Source organism: Oryzias latipes, chromosome 13 (assembly GCF_002234675.1).
Source record: "Oryzias latipes chromosome 13, ASM223467v1".
Taxonomy (NCBI): Eukaryota; Metazoa; Chordata; class Actinopteri; order Beloniformes; family Adrianichthyidae; genus Oryzias; species Oryzias latipes.
Window position 1 is genome coordinate 20,616,840 of NC_019871.2, and position 23,059 is coordinate 20,639,898.

At 39.8% G+C, this 23,059-nt stretch overlaps 2 protein-coding genes and 1 non-coding gene across 5 annotated transcripts in view; all 3 read right to left on the bottom strand.

Moving 5' to 3' along the window:
- Positions 1 to 2,911, bottom strand: part of relt (RELT, TNF receptor) — a 24,892-nt gene extending 21,981 nt beyond the window's left edge. The window contains exon 1 of the mRNA XM_023961844.1: positions 2,789 to 2,911. The gene's annotated coding sequence lies outside the window, so the exon portion shown is untranslated. The remainder of the gene's footprint in view (positions 1 to 2,788) is intronic.
- A 1,976-nt stretch (positions 2,912 to 4,887) lies between these two features.
- arhgef17 (Rho guanine nucleotide exchange factor 17) overlaps positions 4,888 to 23,059 on the bottom strand; it is a 64,252-nt gene continuing 46,080 nt past the window's right edge. For 2 of the 3 annotated variants that reach the window (XM_023961337.1, XM_011482768.3), the window contains 22 exons: positions 18,153 to 18,335; positions 16,544 to 16,660; positions 16,002 to 16,094; positions 15,750 to 15,926; positions 15,623 to 15,673; positions 14,166 to 14,275; positions 14,002 to 14,087; positions 13,775 to 13,893; positions 13,469 to 13,676; positions 13,166 to 13,239; positions 12,994 to 13,077; positions 12,809 to 12,912; positions 11,273 to 11,385; positions 11,075 to 11,194; positions 10,726 to 10,993; positions 10,557 to 10,643; positions 9,424 to 9,491; positions 9,092 to 9,240; positions 8,838 to 9,012; positions 8,208 to 8,303; positions 7,910 to 8,092; positions 4,888 to 7,831 (listed from right to left, as the gene is read on the bottom strand). In XM_023961337.1, the coding sequence (XP_023817105.1) occupies positions 7,623 to 7,831; positions 7,910 to 8,092; positions 8,208 to 8,303; positions 8,838 to 9,012; positions 9,092 to 9,240; positions 9,424 to 9,491; positions 10,557 to 10,643; positions 10,726 to 10,993; positions 11,075 to 11,194; positions 11,273 to 11,385; positions 12,809 to 12,912; positions 12,994 to 13,077; positions 13,166 to 13,239; positions 13,469 to 13,676; positions 13,775 to 13,893; positions 14,002 to 14,087; positions 14,166 to 14,275; positions 15,623 to 15,673; positions 15,750 to 15,926; positions 16,002 to 16,094; positions 16,544 to 16,660; positions 18,153 to 18,335 (2,874 nt within the window). In that variant the 3' untranslated portion in view covers positions 4,888 to 7,622. The remainder of the gene's footprint in view (positions 7,832 to 7,909; positions 8,093 to 8,207; positions 8,304 to 8,837; positions 9,013 to 9,091; positions 9,241 to 9,423; positions 9,492 to 10,556; positions 10,644 to 10,725; positions 10,994 to 11,074; positions 11,195 to 11,272; positions 11,386 to 12,808; positions 12,913 to 12,993; positions 13,078 to 13,165; positions 13,240 to 13,468; positions 13,677 to 13,774; positions 13,894 to 14,001; positions 14,088 to 14,165; positions 14,276 to 15,622; positions 15,674 to 15,749; positions 15,927 to 16,001; positions 16,095 to 16,543; positions 16,661 to 18,152; positions 18,336 to 23,059) is intronic. The other variant, XM_020708378.2, reaches the window with a different exon arrangement.
- On the bottom strand, positions 17,460 to 17,532 carry trnam-cau. The gene has a single exon. It is a non-coding gene; the product is annotated as a tRNA-Met (tRNA).

Consider the following 23,059-nt stretch of genomic DNA (forward strand, 5'->3'; position numbering starts at 1 on the left):
CATTCCAAACAGGTTGATTTCCAAATCAAATGAAAATAGCAGAAGTTATACCATTGTACAAAACCGGGAACAATCACTTCACAAACCGTAGACCAGTTTCTATGTTACCACAGTTCTCAAAAATACTAGAAAAAAATGTCATAACTAGATTTGAACTCTTTCACCGAAAAGCATAAGATACTCGAAAAAAGGACAATATGGGTTAAAGTCAAATACAAAAATTAAGTATAAAATTTCATTTCATTTCATTTCATTTTCATTTCATTTCAACTCCCTGCTATGCTCCATTCGGATGCGTCCACTTGAAGACAAATAGATCCATGTAAGTTTTTATTTTCCTCATCTGAGCTGACATCTGACTCAAAGCTGTATGTCTGGACAGCTCTGATATTGCTCACCATTTTTGTTGCACTATTACATTATTATTATTACTATTATTATTATATTTTATTATTATATAACATTATTATTATTACACTATTATTTTCTTGCAATATTACGTTGGAGTTGTGAAGTGGTGTAAGCTAGTAGGACAGCGCGTAAACAAAGAGGTGACGGGAAGTGGGGGCGGGGCTGCTATGCACCATCAATTCTGCCCAGAACGAATTTCTAATGAACTATTACTGTCACACACTTTGGCTAAAAGTGAACCAAATAAGAACAGGTAGAAATTTCAATTCTGATTCACTCTATATACATTAGTGAAAAACTTCATTTGACTTCTTTGGTTTCTCTCTGTACAGTTTCTTCTCTGACCCCAAATCCTCACGAGGTCACAAAAATCTCCTATCCAGGATCTCTGATCTTTTTAGGAGCCACTAACATGAATGCTGATTAAAGGTAAGCTTGTATTCCAAAGTTCCTGCTGGTGTCTGTCCGGCTTTTGTGCTGACTCCCCTGTAATTACCCTGCCTTGTCAGACTGGATGTTTTGGGCCTCGAGCGAGCTTGGATGAAGATCTACGGCTGGGTCTGCAGCGTCTTTGGCACGGAGGCTCCTGGCTGACATTGGGGAGGCTTTGCAGTCAAAGCGGCGGCAATCCAAAGAATTCCCAACCATGCTGTTTGGCAGAGAAGACTGACTCTGTACGACTGAGTTCATTGGAGGTTGGTGTAGGGCTTTGACTTCCACATGCCCTCTGACACTTTTTTTGGGTAAACATTTGTTTTTAGCTGATTTTTTAGGAAAACGATGTGAGGAAAAACTCAAATGCGGCAAATCTTGTTTTTAAATAATAAAAAGTTCTAATGTGAATCTTCAGGACCATCTTAACAATACCACATGCTGACCATAGCCAAATTTTCTGCATCTACTTTTCTTTAAATTTTCCTTTTCTTTCCTGGTTTACTGATCATTAAACAAACTCCAGCCATAAATAAGGACATGTGCAGTGTACCACTAAAGATGTGAGTGGCACAAACTAAAGTGAACTAAAGTTTAAATGTGGCAGAAGAGGCACATGAATTTAAGACAGCAAAAACTTGACATGGTTATGTGTCTACTTATTCGTTTTTATTTTCCTCTTTTAATAATTTCGTTTTGTGTGTAGAATTTTGAATTAAATAAGGGTAAAAAAAAATGAAAGTATGAAAATACTTTCTGGATCCATTTGTGGGTTTTGTCAGTAAACCCTTCTTTTGGTGGATCCCTGTGATCATATGTGAGGTTCCAGCTGCACGCTGTGTGACGGAAGTCAAAAGCCTCTAATGGAATCAAGCGTCCAGGAATGCAGCTTCACACAATGGATGGTGTCTACTGGAGAACAGTGTCATGTGGGTCTTTGTGTGTCTGTGAGTGAGTAGATCATAGCAGATTTTCAACCACAGTAACACTGGGTCTATGTGCGTACGTCTTTAACGATGTTCAACGATTACATTCCACTTATAATCAGCAATTTAGACCAAACAAAGGTTTTGGAACTTTCATAACAGTTGAGCTGCTGTTTTCGTTTGCACACATTTTAAGTCCTTTCATTAAGGAATAACAGAAAAGCTGTTTTTGGTTCAAACATTTTTTTAAGTAAATTGATTTAAAGAAATAAACTATGAATGGAATGGATGGATTTGATTATGTTTTTTTAAATCAATATTGATTTGTTTACAACAAATATTTTTTAACCCTTCACTTTCTTTTGTATTAATGTTGGAATATATTTTTAGGTTTCTCTTTGGAGCAATACTATTTTTGGGGAGTTACAGTGGTTTCATTTTAACTTAGTTTATGGGTTTTCCTGAGTTTTTTCCCCCTGAGTTAAAATAACCCAGGAAAAAGTTAGTCCCTTTTTAACCTCTGAGTTGGGTTAAAACCAACCCAACTTGGGTTATTCGAGTGTTTAGTGTGTCCCTTAAAATTAAACACAATGTAATTTATAAAATTAAAATACAAACATTTGCAAGTCATTTGAACATCTTGCTATACTCTATAAACTATCTGGATATTTTTGGTCACGCAGAGCTCAGCGTACATTAAGGGACAGAAACCAAACTGGAACCAAATAAAAGCGAAGAGAAGCGACTGCTGCGTGACGTCATCGCGCACTCTGACGGTGCGGCAAACATCCGCTCACTTGTCACCAGAGAGAGCAAGAGAAACGCAGGTTTCCAAAAAAAAAACTTGAATTTAAAGAAACTTTAATTAATTAATGGTTGAAAAAGTGACTTTATGACGCAGTCAAAGCTGTTTCCGTTTGTTCAACACCTCCAACCGACAGGAAAAAGGGGGGGGGGGGGATTGTCCTCCTAACTTTACATCCCAGCAGACTTTATTAGCAGCTTTTAAACAAACTCACCTGTATGGAGGACAAATAATCAGCCATCAGAGAAGTGGAGAATCAGGCATCAGCGGAGCGGTGGAGAGTCGCAGTGGAGCGGCGGAAAACCACAAAGCCGGCTGGCGAGGAGCCCGTGTGCGCGCGCGCCCAGAGCCAGAGCGCGGGACCAGTGAGCTCACCGCGAGCCACAGCGCGTGCGTGTACGCCTAGAACACAATTACTTTCTCAAACACACCGAGTAAAATGTAACGTTGAGAGTAGTTTTTCAGGAAAGTAATTTAACTAAAGACAGACAGACAGACAGATATAGATAGATACTTAGATAGATAGATAGATAGATAGATAGATAGATAGATAGATAGATAGATAGATAGATAGATAGATAGATAGATAGATAGATAGATAGATAGATAGATAGATAGATAGATAGATAGATAGATAGATAGATAGATAGATAGATAGATAGATAGATAGATAGATAGATAGATAGATACTCATAAAAAGCAGAAACAGAGATATAACAAAATTAGAATTAGTACAGAGTTAAAAACTTGTTTTCTAATTTAGTTTGAATGGTCTTATCTTTATTTTCATAAATTAGGCTTATTGATGGAAAAGATGAGGTTTTACATCTACTTAATGAATCTATTTAAATGTTTATTTAAATACTTGTGATGCTAGAATTAAAACAGGGTTTTCTGGTTGAATTCTTGGAAGTTATCAGATACATATAAACTTTCATTCAGTTATACTTGAGAGGCTGCTATTTTTTTTCACAATTACAGTAATGAACTGAATATTATGTTAGCTGTAATTCCATATTCTGACCTGCTTTAAATGCATACACTTGTATTACACAGACACACACACAAACATTAGAATAATCTTATTTAATTTGAAAGAACATACTCAGTCTTCTTTTATCATATTTGGTGAATTAATGTTAATTTTTTTCTTCTCTCCATAATTGTAAGAGATGAAGTCAGTGATGCTGTTTCTGGTGAGTCAGTGTCAGTCAGTGACCCACTTTGTCATTCTGCAGAAGCATGGAAGAAACTGTGGGCTGCTGCTCTCCACCATCACAAACCTTCACTGTTTGCTCCATTCAGGAGTCCTCGTGAGGGCTGGGCTGCAGTTTTATGTGTTGACTGTGAAAAGATGTATTCAGTTACAAACATCAGATCACAATACACTTCATTGTAGGTCAGGGAGTTCCAGTGACTCCATTTTTGAGCATTACTGAATTAAGTAGTAGTTTTCCACAACAATTGAGTCACTTTCATTACAGAAGGATCCAATTTATTGTTTTAAGCGTGTTCTTTGTTTTTCCTTCGCAGTTCTAAAATAGTAGGGGTGTAATGATAAATCAACTTAAGATTCAAAATTCAAAATTATTCAAGATTCTTAGAGTTACATTCCTACGATCCAACCATATTCGTCTGAAACAAGTTGTTCATCAGAAAAAAACATTTCAAAATGAAATAAATCTACTATAATTAGTATTGGAAAGTATCATTTGGATTGGGGTATGGTAGGTTTATTTTATCAATGTAAAAATGACCAAGGATGATCACAGCGGAAAACAGACACGATGGCAGCAGAAAATGATCAATCTATCATTACAGTCCAATCTGTGGAAACACTTTGAATTTCTCAAAGACGTGACCATACAGTGTGTTAGAATGTTCTAATAATGTTCCCTTTGGATTATTTTGATGTGGAAAAACAACAGTGGGATGAACTATAACTAAAATGTGAATGAATTTGCCATTACTTCTTGTTTACTTGTTTGTACAAATTTTTAATTTACAATTAATTATTTTGTAAGACATACAAGGAATCTGGAAAACTTCAACTGCACTGTTCCCAGATATTATCTCTGAGTCACACTAGTTGAAGTTTTGGCTAAAGATGTCCTGGATCGATTTTAGGTCGATCGAATCAGATTGAATCAAATTGTTCAAAATGAACCGATATAGACTGTGATTCACATCAGCAAGATCAAATTATATGAATCAAATTGTTAAAATGAACCATTGCACTCCTACAAAATAGTGGTCCAGAAGGTCTTCATCTAGGTCACTCTACTGTACATAAAAGGAAAAAAGCAAACCCACCACCAGTGAAATGATTTAATTACAAAGAGAAACAGCTACATACAGGAGGTACCTCTGATGGGGGGGGGAGGGTAGCCATGACACCTGGAAGGTGTCAGTCAGAGTCAGGAAGTTGGCCGTGCAAAGAAACTGACATGTTTTTTTTTTTTTTCCTTTCTGGTGATCATGAGTAACAAAGCAAACAAGAGCATGGCCAGGAGCTGAAGGTGATGACATAAATACCAAATCTTAACAGAGATCATCCTAAAAAAATAGGTGACAGCTATAATTTAAAAGTGACTGACAGCAAATGTAAAGAGAAAGGAGAAAAAAAAACACAAATATAAACAAATCTTTCACACGTCATATCAACAATTGAGAACCGTGGGTGCATTTTTTTTTAAACAGAAAAAGGAGGGGTGTACCAATATTTACAACAATATGACCTAGTTCACAGACGGGCCTGATAAAGTTATGTACAATCTGGTGCAAAAGTTTGAATGAATTTCAGAAAACGTTGCTTTCTTTTACTAATTATTTTTACTTCATATCATGGCGTTTGTAGAATCCAAGTTCAGTTTCATTATGTTTGGCTCAAAGCTCTGATGATGGAATGAATCTACTGGATCTAAAGGTAACTCCAACCGAAGTGCATGATCAGTCAATAATCAAGAGGTCCAATGAAAACAGACATTCACAGAGTCCAGTTGCTTGACTCCCAGTGGGTCATCATGAAGGTAGTGACTCCGTCCTGCAAGGAGTTAAACCGTCAGCATCAACTTGGACTTTTCATAGACCAAAAATGGCAGCTCTTTACACAAACAGGTCACACAAAAGATGGAAAAAAAGTTTTTAAACCATTAACTCAAAAACTATAGGAAACGACCCTTGATACTGCTTTTCATGCTGGTATTCTGGGGGGTGGTGGGGGGGCATTTAAAAGTATTCTAACACTAAAACACAATGTGCTTTTGCAGATTTTTAACATTTAGCGTACTCAAGTGAACACGCTGCTGGGATTAGCATTGGAGAGGAAAATGTACCATTCTGTTGAACCAAAACTTTCTTAAAATGTCATGGTGCCATGATCTTAATAGGCTAGCATAAGTTAGCTGTATTTTTGCTTAAGCATTGCTAAAAAACAACAGCAAAGCTTTATCACGCAAATAACAAAACCCCTGGAAGGTCTCTGAGTTTTTTTTAAATGCTAGCCGGCTTGATAGGAGCTGGTAAATCCTCTTATCCCTGACAGAGGGAGAGAGCAGCATGTTTGCATTTATATGCGGGAAAGCTCAGGTGAAGAGTCCAGATGGCCGGTAAAGTGCAATGAGGGTTTCTAGGCTTGGAGGGATCAAACACTCTTTAACCCCCCCACAGCCAGAAGCAAACTCCAATGTGTGAGAGTGCGTGTGAGGAAAAGGCCGAGTCATCCTTCACTTCTACAGACATCTGCTGTTGTTCACCTTGTGTGTGTTGGTGTGTGTCATGGCTTAATTTGTAGACTTCAGGAGCCACATTTGGCTCAACGTTTGTCCTTCTGACAAACTCCCCGTCTTGTGTGCTTGACCAAAATCTTGTTTTCGATCATTTATTTTTGCACTAGGGATAGGTTCAACATGACGAATTCTTTCAGTGGCACAAGTATTTTGGTTAATGCCCAACAGCATTTATGACCTTTCAAAATCTTTTTATTTTGGTGAACTACAATGCCCACAGCCCAAAAATGTGCCCGCCTGTCCTCACACCAAGCAATTGCGCTGAGTTTGCCAGCTCAACAAGAAAACGTGACAGCTACATCTTCTATAAATTAAGTGCTGTAAAAGAAGGCGCTAAAATTGAAACCATAAATACTGTACACAGCTATCTCTTCCTGCTATCATCATCAAGCATCCTCTTCAAAGAGGCCCTGTCAAAAATAACAGCGTTCAACAAAAACGGAAATGTCATGGCAGGACACGTTTGCACATGTGAGACTTTGGCATGGTCATGTTAAGGAGGAATGTCTCCATTTTTTTGTCTTCTTCAAACCAGCAGTAAAACCCGGCGTCTTTGACATTTCAGTCGTCTTTAAATGGCAGCAAAACTGGCATAAAAAGGATATCTTAAAACAACAACAAAGTCATCCTCTTCAGAAAACCCGTGCATTCTGACCGGTAAGACGGTGCTTTCTGTGTGGGTTCACCCAAAGACGTGATTTCCACTCAGGTTCAAAGCACACAACACCGTCTTCTACGTCTGTGAGGATTTACCGCTTATCCCAACCCAAACTCATTAGCCAGAACTTTCAAATGCGGTCTGGAGGAGCCAAGTCTAAAGCAATGATGATATCTTGAATTCCAAAAAGACACAAATGCTTCTTTAAAACGTCTTCCTTCCTCTTCTTGTGCAATGATGCTCCGTAGAATCCACATCCACGTCTGTGTAGCCCTTCTTGACAGTCTTGAGCATAACCAAACCTCTGAACATCTTATTTTTTAATCCCTTCTTTGTCTTTTTAAGTCTTTTCAGTAAAAGCTACTGTCTAAAGACACATTTTTTAAGCTACACTTACAGACATGTGCACAGAATCGGACATTACCACAACAAAACCAGCTTTGATGATGCATTTTAGCGTACATCCAGGAGGGAGCAGCTGACTGTTGCACAGAGACACCAGCAGACCAAGCAAAGGTCCAAAAACACAAGTCTGTTGAGGTTGAAGGTCACGAGCTCTCAAGCTGATCGCGGCCAGACAAAGCAGCTGGGTTTTGATCGTCTCAGACCCTCCAGAGTAAAAGATGGTTGGTACTGTCATCACGCCCGACCGTTTCACTGCTGTTGGTGAGTCTAAAATCCTCGTATCCATCTCCACCAGAGATGACAAGATGGTTGGTTTTTGGTGGGATGTGAGCGGAGGTCCTGCGATGTGCCGAGTCTCGCCGTTGAAGGCCTCCTTCAACTGTGCTACTGCTCTGAGACAGATTGCCTGTAGACCACAAACCAGGTGTTTAAGCAAGCAGAACTACATTGAGTCTATACAAGTACGGCTCTGGATTTCAGATACCTGTAGAATTAGTTGTTGTAGGAGGAAAGTTCATGTCAAACCCTTCAGGCAGTTCAATTGATGTGAGGAACCGGACATGGCCCGTGTGACCATGAGCTGACCCCATTGGCACAAGAGAAGATTTCAGAGTCCCAGCTCCGGTTCCTGAAGTCACTGCTGGGATTGCCAGTGTAAGAACTACCCCTTAAGAGAAACAGAGGAATGAAATGCACGTTCAAAAAACAAAACACAACTGTTTGCTGTACTTGCAGTCTCTGTACTTTTCTAGCACAGGTCGGTGATCCAAACGCAGCCTTACCTGCACTGGTTCCGATCCACAGCAGGTCTTTACAGGCCAGTAGGGCTGTGATTCTGAGACAGGCAGCTTTGTGCTGTCTGATGATTGCATCTGCCCCTGAACAGAGCAAAAGATGCAGAGTCAAAACACAACAGAAACGCAAGAAAAAAGTGACGATGGTTCATCGCAGGAGTTTTGTACAAAGAAATTACTGCCGATCCATGACGTATTTAAGGCTGTAAAACCCCTCTACACACTTTTCTCAGACAGACATGAACATTTTCACACTTTTGTCCCTTGTTTAAACTCTTAACGTTCAAACATTTGTAGAAAAATAAAGACAGTATTAAAGAATAAAAAAACAAATCTGCTCATGATGGAACATTTTTATAGATTTGTCAAACTGAGGGCATTCTGTGCAGGAGACAAGCTATAGAGGAGAATGATTGACAGTGGTCTACAGCCAATCAGGATGCAGTATACAATGCTTTATGAAAAACGAAATATGCCAAACAGCGAGACCATGAAAGGTGAACCACGTTTTAGCGAGGAATCACTTAACCGTATTTGACTATTTTAATCAAAGACACATTCAGAAGGCACAAAATACAAGCATTTCCACTCAGGTCCTCCCCATCTTCTTGTGTTTACCTGCAAGCATTTTGTGCACAGCGGGGGCCACGTCCACCTCCGTCAGGCTCTCCCAGGTCTGGGCATGGTACAGCCTGACCTGGGCGCTCCCCTGCAGCGCCAACCACACACCATGACCGTACGCCACCATGCATATCACGCAGCGACTGCTGTCTGTGCCCACCTGGAACCAGTGCTGATAGGGAACAGGAAGAGGATGCAGCTAAAACCAGTCAATCTTCTCCACCTCCTCTCCACACAGAGCCTCCTCTCACCTCTTGTACCAGTGTAGTAGGATTGATGATCAGAACTTTGTTTTGCGAGCCACACCAGAGCTTCCCTCCAACAGGAACCATTTTGGTGACCGGGCTCCTGGGCGTACCAAGAACTAGTGTCTGAGAAGACTGAGGGTCCCAGAAACTACCTGAAATTTAATTAAAATGTAAAGAATAAATTAATATGTTTAAGTTAGTCAACAAAGAAAAAAAACATCTTTGAGATTTTAATTGGACAGGGGCAATTAGATTAGATTAGAGCATGTGGGTCAGAACATAGGTAGACTTCTTACACAAATTTAGTTCAATGTTTTACTTTTTGCATCAGTTACCTGCATCTCTCTGATACACAATCACCTCTCCGTTTGCTAAAGACACAAACACTTTGTTGTCGAAAAACCTGATGTAAGAAAAAAGGTGAAAACAAAGAAGAGAAAAAGCAGAATGAAGTGTTTAAAAATACAGAAAAACTTTGTTTAAAATCAACTCAAAATTCATGTTTCTAAACATGAACCTCAGCACTGGTTTTGTTTCAAGCACCGACTGTCAATGAGAACTGGACTGAGTGACTCCTCCCTCCTGGCGTTCCAAACAAAGTACCCCTGGGCTCCAAAAGGGCAAAATCCCAAAGACCTCTATATCGAGAAATAAACAACTATTACTCAGGCATTTATTTGTCAGAATAACCATTCTTGCTGATACCTTTTATAACATGTACTTGATGATCCTCATTCTTTTTCATACTATTTCTATAAAGTTAGTTAAGTTATAAACTGACCAATCAGATGCCTGAATTAAAGTAGGAGGTTCCTGATGGCCCCCACGCCCAACATTTAAAACGTTTGACAGATTTCGTGTAACCTGCTTTTAAGTTGTAGGGGTGATATATAGGGGTGTGGCCTTCCAACAAGTTCATTCCTGATTGTGAGAGTGGTTGCTGTAGAAACATTGACTCAGACTGATTTGGACCAATCCCTGTTTAATGACGTATCGCGAAAAAATGGTGATAGAATTGACTTCATTTGGTTGGAGCTGGAGGTACCAGATTTTTCGGACTATAATAGTATATGTTCTTTTGAATAGATTGGCCAGGAGAGGGGACCTACATATGATTTAAAAAAATAAATAAATAACAACAACCACTAGAAAGCACTGCTATTTGCTATTGATAGCAACGCAGAAAAAGAAGCGCCGCTCAGTCTTACACCAGGCTTTGTTTCAAAGTGGGAGAGGATAAAGAATTTAATGGATTTAAAGCGATATAAAGAATTTAATGGATGTGTTAGCATGGTCTTATTCACAAAAGTGCGACTTAAATATGATTTTTTCTTCTTTATAATGCATTTCTTTTGATTGCTGTAACTTATAGTCCGAAAAATACAGTAGGCTATTTTCTATGGGTGATGTCACACTCGCTGTCCACTTCTCAGAAACAGTCAATGGTTTCAAGATAAGTCGGACTCACAATATGCAGAGGATGGAGGCCGCATGTTGCATCTTCATACTGTTCTTCCGGTTGCGGATGTTGTCGGAGGACTGGTACACGTGGATGCTGGCACAAATACCAGAAATTGATTCATCAGTGGCAGTTTGAGGAGGGATACTGGGTGAGTTTGGTTTTAGTGAATCTTTACCATCCGTCCTCGGTGCCCAGCCACACAGAGCTCTGATAGGCCTCCGGGTCGATACTCAGAAGGTCCTCCAGACTGGCCCGGGTGAAGGATCCCCGAGAGGATCGTCTCATGGCCCTGCCGTCCATGGGGCTCTCGGTGAGAGCCCGGCTTCCTCCTCCAACGCCCAACATTCCCGGGGCGCTGTAAGAGCCCGCTACTGGGAACTCCTGCTCCTCCTCACTGCTGGTGGTCTCTGTAGCCATGTCTTTGGAGCCCGGGCCTTCATCATCTTTAGAAGATGAAACCGATTTTTAAGAAATGGTAAAAATGGTCACAAAGATTAAGAAAGAAAAAAGAACAAAACACTCACTGCCAAAGCTGGAGGAGATAGTTGAGTGACTGGCTTGACTCTGCAGAGTGGAGGAAGGACTGGGGGAGTCTTCATCATCTGTGTCGTCACTGTCAAAAGGAACCAGCTCTGCTCCTGGTCCTGGAGTCAACACAGCATCCAAAATGAACAAACACAGGCGGAGCACAAACCAGGTTTGTTTGGACAGAACAAACTAACCAGTCGGCTGCTCTGCGAGCTCCAGAGTGGAACGAGAGATGGAAATGTGAAGCTGCTGCTGCTGGGAGTGACCAGCTGCTGTAGACGATGGAGTCGGCTCCGACCCACGGTCCCTGAGAAACCGAGTGAATACCGTCAATGGCGAAAAATTCACAGAGAAGGCTAAGAAAAAGAGTCAAACTAGTTTATGTGTGCCCTCAGTAACCAGTGTTTAATCTGCTGATATTTTTGGGATTAAAGTGATGGAACAAACACAGAGAATGCTAAAAGTTTTGTGTCCTAAACTGCAATAATTTATGTGAAATTAACCAACATTGTGATTAAAAATAAAAAATTTCCCACTAAGGAGTAAAAAAAAGATTATTTTCTTATCCTAACTATAAAAACAAAAAAACTGCAGGTCCTGAGGACATTTACATGACTGTTGCTAAAAGGTTTTTCAAGGGAACTCCTATTTTTTTTTTACACCAGTTCAGTTTACCAGCTCTGTTAGTGGGACATTTCAAAATAAAATGCTGATAGCCAAAGTATTGATATCAATCCGCTCTCCTGCTCCCTTGATTATCCTAATTTTTATGAGAAAAAACTTTCAATAATCTACAGGGCACATTTTTAGATAAGAATTCGAATGAAATTCAATCTGGATTTAGATCAGACAGATCAACATCTCTGGCATTATTTGACTCCATAGAATTAATTAATTGACTTAACTGAATAGAAGAAAAAACTAATTGTGTAAACCAACACACACACACACACACACACACACACACACACACACACACACACACACACACACACACACACATATATATATTTACATGTACAAACATACGTTAGAAGGCCTTTTAAAACAAGAAAAAAAAAACAAGAGACAGTATTTCAGGTGACATAATTGATCCAAAGTTCCAGTTGGTTTTAATTCTTTCTCTTTGAACATTCCTTTAAATGACCAGCAGAAGGCAGGAAAGGAGCTTAACCTGTTTGCTGTACACTTATTCAATGTTCCAGCTCACATTTTATTTTTATAATCAAGGTTTGGACTGTTTCATGACCTTGTTGAATTACAATATTAATCAAATTACAGCAAAAATAATTTATTGAGCATAAATAAAAACAAATAAATGAACGAAAAGAGGCAAACATAAAACTGCAGCAGAAAAAATGTGGAGGGATTGCTTTTGTGAAGAGAGGTTTAAAAGCAGGTAAAAGAATAAGCATTATTTGTAATTTCTTCTTAAAAAAATTGTTTACAAAAAAATTCTTGTATATGTAAAATGGAAACTAAAGTTTAGGACCTAATTGGGAAAGGGTTAGGATTAAATATATTTGTTCTTCTTCACTCTCCTTTTCCGACATTTGTATCAAATATATATTATCTTCTATCCATTTTTCTTTATCATTTTAATATATACACACATATTAAGTATGTTGCTTCCGTCTCTCTATGTGCTTGCACACATGCATGCTCAAATGTTTTTATGTCATTATTACATGTTAAAAATAAAAAAGCAAAAATAGAAATAGAAATCTGACCTTCCCTTGAGCCCTGGAACTGCAGCGATGCAAATGATTCTTGCAGAGCAGACGGCGATGCAGGCCTCCACCGTGGGCTCGTCTTTGATATTCAACAAGCAGACCTGAAGAGAAAACATTGTTGAGGTTGATGTTCTTCCACCCTACCATGGCAGTGATTCCATTCATGTGTAAGAGAGTCGCACCTGCCCCACGTAGCCGTCGCTGTTGCACACCCACACCTCACAGCCGCTATCGGGGCAGCTGTGGCTGGGAGAGGCGCAGGAAAACTGAGGATGGATGACAATGGTTCAGGTGTGAACTGTTTATTATCGTCTGGAATCGTACTCAGAGGTGCTTTGGTTTCTGGCATCTCACCTGCATTCCACTGCGGGTCTTCATGATGGGGATGGCCTTCAGGAACTCCGGGTCCCACTGGTCCTTATTCATAGCTGAACACAGAGACACAATCAGAGAGGATTCAGATCATCCAGGCCAGGCACCTCCAAATGTCATTTGATGTTATTACAGTACAAGGGTTCAGAGAATGCAGGCTGAGTGGTTAGCCTTCACATATTTTCTCATCACAAAATCTGTCCCTCTTTGCTGTACACCCCTGATCCAGACAGAAAAAGGTCGAACTTTTCATTCATTTAAGCCTGAGTCTCCTGCCTCACTCACCCAGCTTCTTCTTGGCGTCCTCGAAGGCCTGCTCGAAGCTGGAGAGAGCGTCAGGTGAGCTGAATTCAAAGACGAAGGTGCTTTCAGCTGAGACTGTGGTAAACTCCAGCTTTGTTGGCAGGAACGTCATACTGAAGGCCAACGACTGCTTCTCTGACAGCTCTTTGTGCACCGATGCCATTAGATCCTTTATGACCTCGTCTAAGGACTGACAAATGCCATGGAAAAGGGTCAAACACTCACAAATGTAGCAGCTCAGGACCAATAAGTAGACAGCTGGACATCCAGACTGTATATATCCAGTACCAGGTGTGGGAAGCTGAGGGTCTCTGACAGTTTGCTGATCTGACCCATTGTGCTGAGATCCTCCTCTAGTCGGCTGATCATCTTCTGGATGCTCTCCTTGTTTGTTGCCTGAGTGGAACCTGTGGACAAAAGCAGAGATCCTCAGTGTATAAAAAGTGCAGCAAAACCAGTAAAAAAAAAAAAATTGCTAAAAAAAACAACAACTAAATTTTGCTTTTGTGTCTTACTTTTTACCACCTCCACCTCTTCCAAAGGAAGTTTCCACAAAAACTTGTATTTACTGGTGGTATCAATTACACTGGCTGCAGTGTATCTGCAGGAACAAACACATGCATTAGCTGTAGCTCAACACCAGAGGGCAGTGTGAGGACACAGAGGGGTTTTCACACACAGGCTCATGGAGCTGCGTCTTAATGAACCAGACTTCCTCTTCAGAGTGGTGCAGATGATGAGGTCACTGAAGAGGAAGAGGGAACGGTCCTTCTTCCCACCAACTGTCTTCTACAGAAACACACAGAGAGCTCAGATTTGCAAATGTGCAGATAGGCTGAAGTTAAGGTCGTGGATTTATTTTCTTAAATCACCTTTTGATCTATTGTCATAGCATTCCCAATGGTCTTTTAGCTATGATTATACCTTTTTTTTTTTTTTTTTACCAAAATAAAAAAAACCTGGGATGTTTTCTAGGACAGTTTCTGCAGAGCGGCAGGAGTTCTCTAGAAATTCTAGAAAAAGGAACCAACTAATCTCAGTCACGAATGAAATGGCTCACAGCCTGAGAGTCACAGAGCGGCTCGTCCTGGGGGGGGGGGGGGTCTTTTATCCCCATTCACCCTCTATCTTTAATTTATCTTCAAGCCGCATGTGATTAGTCAACACATATGTGCTTGCGCCTAAGGTTTGCACGGAGTAGTGTTTAAGCTGAGCGGAGGTGCACCCAACACAAAGACGTGTAGCAAAGGAAATGAGTGACAGCAGGAAAAGAAGCAAAATCCAGAACCATTTTACTTTTGTTAATAATAAAAAGGAAGAGTGTAGAGTCTGCAGGAAAATAATTCCATATAATAAATCACAGTAGGAGGTTAAAAGGTCGTCATCTGGACTTGGTTTTTAAAGTTTTAAAAGACTTTGTCGAATTGACAATTGTTCTGGATATTTGTCGAACTGAAAAAGGCCAGAGGACAACCTTTAAACCTACTACTTTGATGGAATCTACCTGGATGAATGAGAGTCTTCATAGACATATCCATATAGTAAAGGCTTAAATCTAAAGAATTAAAACCCACGGCAAGTTTGATGACAAAAAACACGACATCCAGCTAAGAGTTAGGATAAAGTTCAGAAAGCTGAACTTTCTGAGCGTTGGCTGATGCAACGTCACGTGCAGCTTGTAATTAAAAATTAAATTGTCATTTTGCCTTAAAAATTAAAAGCCAAAAACATCACATTAAAATGACATATTTTTACATAATGACTAAAATAAGGACAAAAATATAAAGGAGAGGGACAGGAGCGGGATCATTATGAATGGGAGTGGGAGTCAGATTACCAGGACTGGGACGGGACCGGTTTACTTTCTAAACTTTGGTCTGGGATTGGGACGGGACGGGAGTGAAAATACACTCAGGTGTCATCCTCTACCTCTGATTTATTTGCAGGACAGTTGTCGTAGAGTACTATGTCCTAGAAAACGACACCATTTTATCATTTTGGCTAAAAGCGGCTTAATCATCATTAAAAGACCAGTGGGAATGATTTTACAATAGAGCAAAATACGCTTAGAGTGGGACTTTAAAGGGAAACTTTGCTAAGACATTTTTCCAAATGTTTCAAAAAAGTGTGTCTTACCGCTTCCATAACTATTTCCTGTCTCAGGAACTTCCTCTGTGGATTCAGAATCTGACATACAAGAGAAAACATCAAAATAAGCAATTGCTGTTTGCTTAGCATTGTTCCTCTTCAATAAAATCCTCACATGTTCCACTCCCTCAATGTGAGCCTCGATCTCCTGGATCACCCTGGCCTCCCGCTCTGCCTCCTCAGCGGAGCGCCGACCCTTGTTGATTTTCTCAGCCAGCCGCTTGATATCCCTCTGAGCGTCCATTAAGTACGAGTGGTCTGGGTGGTCCTCTGGAGTGTGCTTCAGCAAGTCCTAAACCACGGAACCATAAACATGTTTACCTGCTGTCACACATCGTCTTCATTTGATGCACGAAACGTTGGTCACCTTGACCAGCAGCTCATAGCGAGGTATCCTCTGCACTGGCTTTATCATCAGATCGCCCAGAGCCTGCTTCTCCTTGTTCTCTCGCATGTTCTGCTGTTGGATTGAAGCAAAATAGATTATTGAAAAAAAGAATAATAATACTCTGCATTTTAGAGACTATCCACAAGATGGCACTGTGGCTTCACTGTCAGAAGCCACAAACGTTTAACTAAGAGGAGGTCAGTTTCTACAACTTTCCTTCACTCATCCATTTCCAGAACAAACTAAACAGTCAGAGCAGAGATTCCCTAAACTTACTGGACACTTAACCAACTCGCTGACAGCTTTTCAAGAGGTTTCTGTCTCCTGAAGTCTTTAAAATCATTTTTACTTTCCATTTCTCTTTTTGAGACAAAAAAATATAGTAAAATCTGTTCAAGGCGGAAAAATCAGCAAAATTGGAGTCAAAATGTTTAGTTACTAGCTCTTCTCAGTTTTCAAGATCAAAAATAAAAGTCAGCAGGTCCAAAAACAGCCCCCATCGCTTAATCACCATGACTCACCTCCAGGAACTTGTGAAAAGCCGGCTTGGCCTCCTTGGCGATCCTCACGGCGTCTCTGGCGTTGAGAAAATTGTCGATGTATGCTGAATACATATCAGCCAGGGCCTCTTTGGAGAACTGCAGCAAAGGAGAACATGGTTGTCGGATTTTGTACCTAAACGAGTGGTTTAGATCCAACAGTGCCACAAATGTACTGATAAATGCCTGGCTTAGTAACCGTTTCAAACACATGAAATGTAATATTTGACTCGTCAAATCACCACGTTTGCTTCAATGCTTCAATGAGCAGAGGCTTTTGCAACAAGGCATAAAGAAAAAGAAGCCAGGATGAAGGAAACATCATGTTCTTTTCCTGCAGATTTGTCTCTGAGGGGGGTGTCGACTGATCTCTGCCTAACTGTTTTTGAAGGTGTCCACCCCTCTCAGCATTAACATGGAGATAAATGGTGGAAGCCAGAGAGCAGGCCGTAAAAGGGATGAATTATACAACGTTGGACCCACCGAGGCATTTATGCTTTCTTCTGTCTAGAAATTCAAAATGATTGGAATGCACACACTTAATTTTATAGACTCTGCATTAGTGCTGATTAATAAATAGGGAATTTCAGCTGCAAGTTTTAGAGATTTACTTGTATTTTAAAGACTTTAAAGAAGCAAAATAGTTATTTTTATTGCAGTTTTTCCTCACTTAATCAAGGGTGATACTTATGTAATCCACCCTCTACAGTTTAATTCTTAATTAATAATCCATACTAATGATCTTATTCAAATAGGTTTGATTCATTTTTAAAGAGAATAAATTCTCAAAAACGCAGGGATTTCTAAACAACAAACTATCAGTAGTTTGGTGTATTCTGAGTTACAGACTGGAAAATGATTCACAGAGAGCACAAACTGTCTGTTTTACAAAACAATGTGCCCCGTGTGAGGCTCGAACTCACGACCTTCAGATTATGAGACTGACGCGCTGCCTACTGCGCCAACGAGGCCTGCAGCCTCACTGAAACACAACACGCTAAAGACTGCAGAGGAGCGGGGGTGGGGCAGACAGAGCTGTCTTTCAATCCTGTTGAGCGGCTTAGCTGAGTCCCAGTGGCATTTCATGTTCTTATCTGGTCTTTTACTGTTGTAAAATGTGGAACTGTGCTGTGAAATGTTTTTATATCTAGGAGCAGTAGAGTTTTGCCTATAATGTTTCTCTAATGCGTTGCAGCTCCTGTTTGTTTAAAGGCCGTTTCAGAGCCGCTGTTAGGTCATGGGAAAATGTTGAAAAGGGCACTGAGCGGTCACCGGAAAAACACTGGATCATACAAGGATCGCCAATTTTGGGCACCATCTTTTAAAAATTGCTTCCCCTCATTTAAACAATGACCTCTTCCTAACATAACTTTCCTGTCATTTCTGAAGAAACGCTCCACCAGAGCGTTTATGCTGAGATCTTCTGTTTTTAGGTTTATTTGGACTATGTGCATTACTCCAAACTGGACAAAGATTTATAGCCGTCTTAATGTGCACAATCACTTCTGAAAGAGCATCTATACCTCAAGATGATGAGACTCTGCATGGGAAACTGAATTAAAATCTGATCTTTAATGTTATCCTCACTCACGGATTGGACGAGGATGTGTCCAATGGTCTGTCTGTCATGCCACTGACTGACGCAGCTGGAAACCTGGTCCAGGAAATGCTCGTGGTGCTCCAGGATCTCTGGGATCTGATAAAACATCTCATCCACCAGCAGAGGGTCCACAATGGTGCCGCTGTCTGGTTGTTTGAGAGGACGCATGTAGCCCTGAGGGAAAAACAAAAACACTTAATGAAGATTTTAAATCTTCATCCCAAAGCAACATTTTTACAGGTATGCCACAAAACCTGACACCTCTTGAGGTGTTATCATTCAGCTAAAACGTTCATCTTTTCTAAAGTTATCAGCTCTGCAAACATCATACATGAGTAAAGTCCCACCCATCTCGCCTCTAACTGGCTGTTTGAAAAGGTCAATAAATGTTGAGTCAGTGATGAGTCACAAAAACATCATTTAGCATTTTCTCATTTCTTTAGTTACCAGAGGTATCCACCTATTCCCCTTTCTTGCTTATTCCTGTTCAGGGTCAAGGCTCTTTTAATTACAATCAATGAGTATTACATTGTAATGTGCGATAATTATTACTGAAATGTTTAAATTACAATCAATAAGCTATTGATTTTCTTTACTTGATTTGCAATGTGTAGCAATAATTACTGGTTTATTGTGATCTAATAATCAATGATTATTACATAATGGTTACCGTTACTGTTTACTGAAATCATGAATGAATGTTTTATTACAATAATCAATCATTACTAAGCACTTGATTTTGTTACTTGAAAAGAATCTATCGGATCAGAACAGGATTACAAAACCTGTAAAACCATAAAATTAATGAACTCAGTAGGATTATACAGTGGGATTATACAAGTTACCTTCTTTCCACTCCTTTTCAAGCATTAAATCAAGCTCTACTTGACTTTAGTTAATGATCACCGTATTTAATTAAGCAAATGTGATTTCAGTGACTTTTTTTTTGTTCTTTTTAATCTATGCATTTCAACATATCTGTAATGAGTTTTCTAAATTTGTCTAAATTCTTTATTGCTTTGACTACAATGGCTGAAATAAATCAACGAATCTAATTAAATCAAAGTGCTGCTGTAGCCCATCCCCGCCACTGTTGGGCAAAAGAAGGGTACATACCATCGACTATATATGAGAACAGGACTGAGTGACCCCTGGTGTTCCAAACAGGAAGTCCCTGCTGATTCCAAGAGGCTAAAAACCTACCCCCTTTATAGAGATATAAATAAGTATTATTCAGTCATTCTATTAGTCAGAATAACCATTCTTGCTCTGATACCTTGTTTTAACATGTTGTTGATCATCCTCTTTTTTTCATGATAGTTTTTACTGTAGTTCAAGTTATCCAAGTTTTAAACTGACCAATCAGATGCCTCAGTAACAGCAGGTGGAGCCTGCTGGCTCCCGCATAAACCATTCAAAACGTTTGACAGATTTTGTGCAGCCAGCTTTCAAGTGGTAGGACCAATCACTGCTCACTGGCGCAATCTGGTTCCAACAGGGTGACGACGGTATCGCCAAAAGAAAAGGCAATTGAATAGACTTAATTTTGTTGTAAGCAATTTTCTACGGGTGGCCTCACTCACTTGGTCCAGTTCTCACATACAGTCAATGGTATATCCTGGACAGTAGGGCCACAAAAAGACAAACAACCATACACACACTCTCACGCCTAAGGGACCATTAATAGTCACCAAATACCAATGCAGCATGTTTTTGGACTGTGGGAGGAAGCCGGAGAAAATCCACACATGCATGACAAGACCATGTAAACTCCATACAGAACTGGGATTTGAACCATCACCTTCTGGTTGAGAGGTGAGTGCAGCAAAGCTATGAATATATAAATATCAAAAACCTTCCTTAAAAACAGCTGTTTTTGTTCTTGTCAGTGTGAGCATGAGTCAGTATGAGTGAGTTCTTCGTGTCCACCAGCAGCTGTCACCTTCTTAGGTGTGTCAAAGCTGAGAGTCACAGCTGCTGCAGGACATGACGATGAAAACTGGAGGCCCATCGCAGGTACAGGGTGTCAAAGTGATGTGTCACAGCAAATGAGTCCAGATAAGAACCACAAACAGAGGAAATGTGTCAACAACCAGGGAACTGAAGAGATAATGAAGCAAATCCTACATCTAATTTGTATCTCCCTAAATAAATTCAAATTCAATTACATGAGATAATAAACTACTTTAATTTTTTGTTGTCTGACAGTTTGGATTTAACATTGTTCATTTTATCTATTTCAATAAAAACATGTTAATTCTGTGCTTTGATATATTTTAAAGTCAAACATGGCTCTGTCAAAGATCAGCTCTTATTCTAATGTCAATTTTGGTCTGCTCCTGATTCATGATTTAAATCAAAAAAATACTCAGCAATGCTATTTTAAGGTTAATTGTCTTTATGTTCTCCATTATCCAAAAAAAGCTACAGTTATTTACAGTTGAAAAGATCAAAAACACCATTTTCATTAGGGTGGATCTTTAATTAACGAACTGGTTTGCTAAAGTTATAGTTTATTTTATCCAAAAGCTTCAAAAGGTGAAAATTTAACAGCTTTTTATTTCTAGCATTGAAGCAACTTAAATTCCTAGAAAGTAAAAAGCTGATTAATGGATTAAAATCTATTTTCTTTCCTTTTGCTCCAGTGATTAAATAACTTATTTTCTAGGCCCTTTGGAAGTACTTTGGAGCACCAAAAAAACCACCTCATGTCATTCTAGATATAGTAATTAATGGATTTCTTTTTTAAAAGGCTCCTTTGTATTTGCAGAGATCAAAGTAACACACAGAATGTTAGTGAAAAGTCAACTTTCTTTTAGTATTTTAAACATATACAATAAAAACAGACATAAAAGCAGAATCTTCCCTTCATCTGTGACTTTTTAAATGGTTGCTGCAGGGTTTTAGTTTAGTGTGTAGGTTTGCATCCTCTCATTTTTTAAAATATGAAGTACAATGTGTGCAAAATTGCTTTTCTCAACAAAGCACTGAAAGAGAGATTTTGTTGCTCCCTGCAGAAATGTCTTCCTCTCCAACATCAATTGTACTTGCACAGTGTGCTCCTAATAAACTGTACCCGATCGGATTTCACACACAAAAAAAAAAAAAAAAAAAAAAAATCACTCACTGAGAACTGTTTGACATGAAAATTAGGAGAATGAAGTTAGTCTGAGGTGGATCTGACAGGTGCTGGTCTCCACCCAAAATCTAGAGACACACCTGGTGTCTCACTGCTTGAATCAGTGGCATTGAAAACCAATTAGAGTAAAAAAAGGAAATTAGAATAATTTGCATTGCAAAATCGAGTCAGCGTCTCGTAAATGTGGAACTTAAATGCTCAACAACTGTCTGGAATTTCCAGAGACTGTCAGCAGGAATGGAGAGAATTCCTGGACATTTTTTTTTTACGCAATTCTTCTCCTCTGCGTCTTTAAGCGAAAACGTAACCGCCTCAAATACTCAAAAACTCACCCAAATTAGCACACACCTAGTATCCCCGGAAAATTTATTTTTGACATAATGAAGCCCCCCACTCAAAAAAAAAAAAAAAAGAGGACACCAAACTGTCAAAAAATGAACGGTGCAAAGATCTCTCATGGGGCTCATACTTTAGTTCAAACTCCACTAACAAAACCAAAACCCACGTGCCGGGAACATACAAAGGAAGTTTTAAAACTTTTATGGATACAGCTTGGTGTGTGTTGTGGCAAAGTGTGAAATTGACCAGTTTTCTCATTTTCCCACATGGAAAGAAAACTTATTTTTCAGCAATCTTCACATAATCTTACACAGGTTAAGTCTACAAACACCTCCATAGCTGCATTGACTTTTGACCTCAGGAAGAGGCTGCCACCAAAAAGGTTGCTATGGAGATAAAACCAACAGAAAAGTTTTCTCTACAATTTTTCATCTGCAACTATGACAAGTTTGGCAGGGGCAGAGATGGAATATAAGGCACATGTCGCCATATCAGTCAGTGAGACTGGGTCAAAGGGGGCAGCGAGGGTGGGGGCGTAGCGCCTCCAGGCCACACAACACTGGTTGTCGCTTTTAGAAGTCTTTTTTCTAAATTTCCCAAAACATTTCTAGTTCTTGAATATTGAAATTAAAATTTGGTTTCATATTGAATTTGTGAGAAAACACTTTCTCTTTCTTTCTTTTTTTTGTGTGTGTGTGGGGGGGCGTTATCCAGTATGACTGGGAAACATTCACAGACTTTAAATTTTTGAGTGAAGCTTCAGTAAAATCTGTCATGATGTGAGTCAAACAGCAGACTTCTGCTCTGAGCTGAGCTGCTACTGCTGCAGAGCAGTCGCATCCGAACCACATCTGACAGCCTCCCTCAAGGATATCTCCACTCTCGCAGCAGTCGCCGTGGTAACACTTACTCCCCCCCGTGTCGTCATGGGAACACAGAGCAGGATTTTTCACTTTATGTGATGTGCAGACACACTTACAGCAACCGGAAGTGCTGTTGAAGTGCTGTTGAACACCGCCCACAGGAGACTGTGTCAGGTAAACCGCTGTGGGGGCGGGGCAACAGGTATGCGTGTGTGTTTTAGCCCACCAATGGGAATGAACTGCAGGGTTAAGATTTGGGGCAAAGGTTAGCGAGCTTTTAGATCACTCAGGCATACGGGAGAAAGTGTCTATGTTTGTGTGTGTGTGTGTGTGTGTGTGTGTTTGTGTGGGGGCAGATAATGCTGATGACAGCGACATGTGATAAGGTTAGCGGATAAGACTGACAGGATGAATGGTAATAAGTGGATTACATAACATGATTGTTACCCATGAGTATTCTCAGCAGTCAGGTTCCAGAATATTTGGAGTGGGTTTCTTTGGCACATTGAGCATGAGAACTGTGATCATGAATAAACAACTTGGACTTGACTAAAATC